Source organism: Amaranthus tricolor, chromosome 2, assembly GCF_026212465.1.
Source record: "Amaranthus tricolor cultivar Red isolate AtriRed21 chromosome 2, ASM2621246v1, whole genome shotgun sequence".
Classification (NCBI taxonomy): domain Eukaryota; kingdom Viridiplantae; phylum Streptophyta; class Magnoliopsida; order Caryophyllales; family Amaranthaceae; genus Amaranthus; species Amaranthus tricolor.
The window spans coordinates 39,583,864-39,587,570 of record NC_080048.1 but is presented as its reverse complement, the minus strand read 5'-3'; the positions used below and the strand labels follow the sequence as shown (position 1 = coordinate 39,587,570).

Genomic DNA, 3,707 nt, shown 5'->3' with positions numbered 1-3,707 from the left:
ACCCTAAATACCCCTTGACTACAATTTTGTCCACTTCATATATACTACTTCCTCTTATTCATTTTAAGTCTTTTTTTTTTTTGCTTTATAAATTATATCGAATGCACTTATTAAATCTTAATCTATCTAATTATTAGGCTTGTTCTATTCATTTTTGGGCCCCAGATCAAAAGATAAAAAAGGCCCCTAAAAACTTAAGGCGTACCAAATAATATAATACACCTTTTTGTTTTTTATTGTTGATATTTAAACTATTTTATAAAAGCACTAAAAACTCTCATATTACTTAGCAAAAAATATAAATTATATTTAAATTTAATGCAAATTAATATCACTTACTCCGTCAAAAATGTCGCTTATATACATAAAAATAAGTTTTTTGGGCCCTAAGAAATTTGGAACCCTGGGTGGTAGCCCACTTTGTCCTTGCTAATCGACGGTCATGTGCAAGTTAAAAAATTATAAAGTTCTTATTAATAAACTTTACATTAAAACGAATCAAATATAATAAGATTCAATAATGTTTTTAACTTATAGTTTAATAATAATATACTTCAATTTAAGATTAATAAATAAATAGCGACTAAAAAGCAAATGAGACACCTAAGATGAATAGAAGATAGTATATTTTTTCTGTCCCGTCAATTTCATTGTAATATCTCAAAAGCAAATAAAACACCTAAGATGAATAGCGTCTTAAAAATATTTCATCTTGATGAGAGAAAATTTTGACTTAAATATTTTATGTATATTGAAGATAAAGTATATCCATCTGTAATTTTATTAGATTCGACTTAAAATATATACTTTTATATTGTTTATTCTTTATGATGCATATTGAGAGATATAGAGGTTAAAAATTTACCGTGTAAAAAGTAAACAAAAAAAAACACAAATTCTTGTATGAGACGGACTAACCGCAAGATATGATTTGTACTTGGGTTAAGTAGCTTGTTTTGAAGTCGTTTAACCGTGATATGGTCTCATACAAAACCGACTGAAAAAAGTATGGCAAGATTATGATTATGAAGGGTTATATTTGGAATTTCAGCATCTAATCAAACGAGAGAGAGAATGTGAACAGATTGAAACCTTATCCATTTCCCCCTAAATCCTCTTTAAATTGCCATTACCAAATTGCTTTCTATGCCAACTTAAAAACCTCCATTATCAACTATCAATATTCAACCAATCATCAATACCCATTTCCTACAAACAATCCCGATTCTAGACAAATCCAGAAATATACATCGGAAATGGCGAGTACAAAGAGTTATATGATCACAAAAAACTACCGATTCTTAACTTCCGATCCCATTCAAACTCCTTCAATCAAAACTTCTACTGAGTTAGAATTTGAAGAATCGGATATATGGGGCGGTTCAACTCGATCTGGATCGCCCGATTCACGTCCGAGTTGGCGACAGTCTAGACGACCGTTAGCACCTCCAACTCCGGCAAGAAGTAGGTGTGGAAATGCATCGTCGTCGTTGCCGGTGAATATCCCTGATTGGTCGAAAATACTACGCGACGAGTATAAATCCGACAAATGGAATATTTCCGGCGAGTTTGACGGTGAAGATAATGGAAGTTCCGGCGATGGTGAAGATTGGGTCCCACCTCATGAGTATTTAGCGAAGAATCGAATTGCGTCGCTTTCCGTACATGAAGGAATTGGAAGAACGCTTAAAGGAAGAGATCTGAGTAAGGTTAGAAATGCGATTTGGGAAAAAATTGGGTTTCAAGATTAGTGATAATTAATTAATTAATTTGAAAAAAAAATTGACGAATTCGAGTTCGAAACACTGGCTCTGCAACGATTTGAGTATCGGACTGCTTTTTTTCAAAAATATTGAATTACTATGAGAAGAAAATTCATCGGCGATTTTCCTTTTTTTAGATATTTAGAATGTTGTAATTTAAATTAATTTGGGATTATTTTTTCTCACCCATTGGAGAAAGATCTTTTGGATTTTAGATTTTTTTTGATCCATGACTACGATGATGTTAATTACTTCTATTATTTTCAATTTTATTTTTTTTATTGTAAAATGGTGGAAAATCATCTCACTAGATGTAATTTTTATTACTTGTAGACTTTTAGTCTTGTTATTGTATAATGTGGGGTTTTTTTTTTTAATTATTTTTGGAATAATATAATATATATGATATATTTGGTTTTTGTGTTATTTTTGGAATAATGTATTTTGTTGATCATTTTTTTGAAATGAAATATGGTAATTTTTTTTAGTTACGGAGTAGTTTTTTGCTTATTTCTTTGATTTTGTTTGTTTGGATTTATTGTGACTTCTGAGGAGGGTTAAAAATGTTTCATTTGGTGTGAATTTTTATATTTAAACTAGACATAATTGTAAATTCATCACACATTCACACTATATTTCAAGGTCAAGGAGGGTTTGATGACAAAATATCATGTAGTAGTGTTGTTTTTGGAATTAAAATAAAAATGTTTGGGTCGGTTTGATCATATTATATACTCCCTTCGTTTTTTAATGAAGTTTTCGTAAAAAATGTTTACAAAAATTAAAAAAAGTTGAAATATTTTAAATATTAAATATATAATTTTATTAAATAATAAATTTGATTAGGAAAAGTGGGGATCATAATTCATAAGCATTTAAAATATAATAAAAGACAATAAGTGAAAAAAATATAAGGATCAAAACTAATAAAAATATTTTCATAAAGCCAATGGAAAACATATAGGGACCATAAAAAATATAAAAATATTTAAATGAAATTAGTGGAACATAATAGGGATCTATAAGCATTATCAAAATATTAAAATAGGAATAAATAAGGTTATTTTTATAAAAAAAATATGTTATAAATAGAAAGATTATAAAATATCCAAAAATAATACATAACTTCTTTAAATAACACAAGAAGTACCTAAGAAAAAGACATATGAATGAAATTAAAGTTGCTTCACCTTTCGAGGAGTCTATTCCCATTATATTGCTCAAAAAAAAATAATTCCCACTTTGCATTATGTGGGAAACTATTTCCCACATTACCGTCCACGTCAGATTTTTTTTTTTTTTTTTTAATAAAACCGCTACTTGAAATGGCGGTTTTGTTAAGAGATCTGAACTAAACCGCTACTTGAAATGGCATTTTGTGGATTTTAATTTTTTTTTTTTAAAAATAATAATAATAATAAACCGCCACTTGAAGTGGCGGTTTTGTAGTAGTACAAAACAATATTTTTTTTTTTAAATAAAAAGTAAGATAACCGCCACTTCAAGTGGCGGTTTTGTAGTAGTACAAAACATTATTAATTTTTTTTTTTTAAAAAAAAAAAAAAGTAAGCAAACCGCCACTTCAAGTGGCGGTTTTATAGCAGTACAAAACAGCATGTCATTTTATTTTTTTTTAAAAAAAAAAATTAATAAGCAAACCGCTACTTCATGTGGCGGTTTAGTGTTTAAGGCAAACCGCCATCTCAAGTGGCGGTTTTGTCTGAAAAAAAAAAAAAAAAAAAAAAATTCTGACGTGGACGGTAATGTGGGAAATAGTTTCCCACATAATGCAAAGTGGGAATTATTTTTTTTTTTGAGCAATATAATGGGAATAGACTCCCTTTCAAGTCTAGCTCCACACTGTTTAGTATAGTTTTGCTTGTGCAAGTTTCGACTGGGTTTTGCTTTAGATAGACAGCAAATGTTATTTTTTAGACAAAATAG

The 3,707-nt window shown here is 28.9% G+C and overlaps 1 protein-coding gene across 1 annotated transcript; it reads left to right on the top strand.

Annotated features, from left to right (window-relative positions):
- Positions 1-1,080: 1,080 nt before the first annotated feature.
- Positions 1,081-2,243, top strand: LOC130805991 (protein S40-4). Its single transcript, XM_057670875.1, has one exon. It carries the CDS (start codon positions 1,257-1,259, stop codon positions 1,749-1,751), a length of 495 nt encoding a protein of 164 aa, XP_057526858.1. The 5' UTR covers positions 1,081-1,256; the 3' UTR covers positions 1,752-2,243.
- The last annotated feature ends 1,464 nt before the right edge of the window (positions 2,244-3,707 follow it).

Coding starts and splice junctions, on each gene's coding strand:
- LOC130805991 (XM_057670875.1), top strand. CDS start 1,257: ATGGCGAGTACAAAGAGTTATATGATCACAAAAAACTACCGATTCTTA.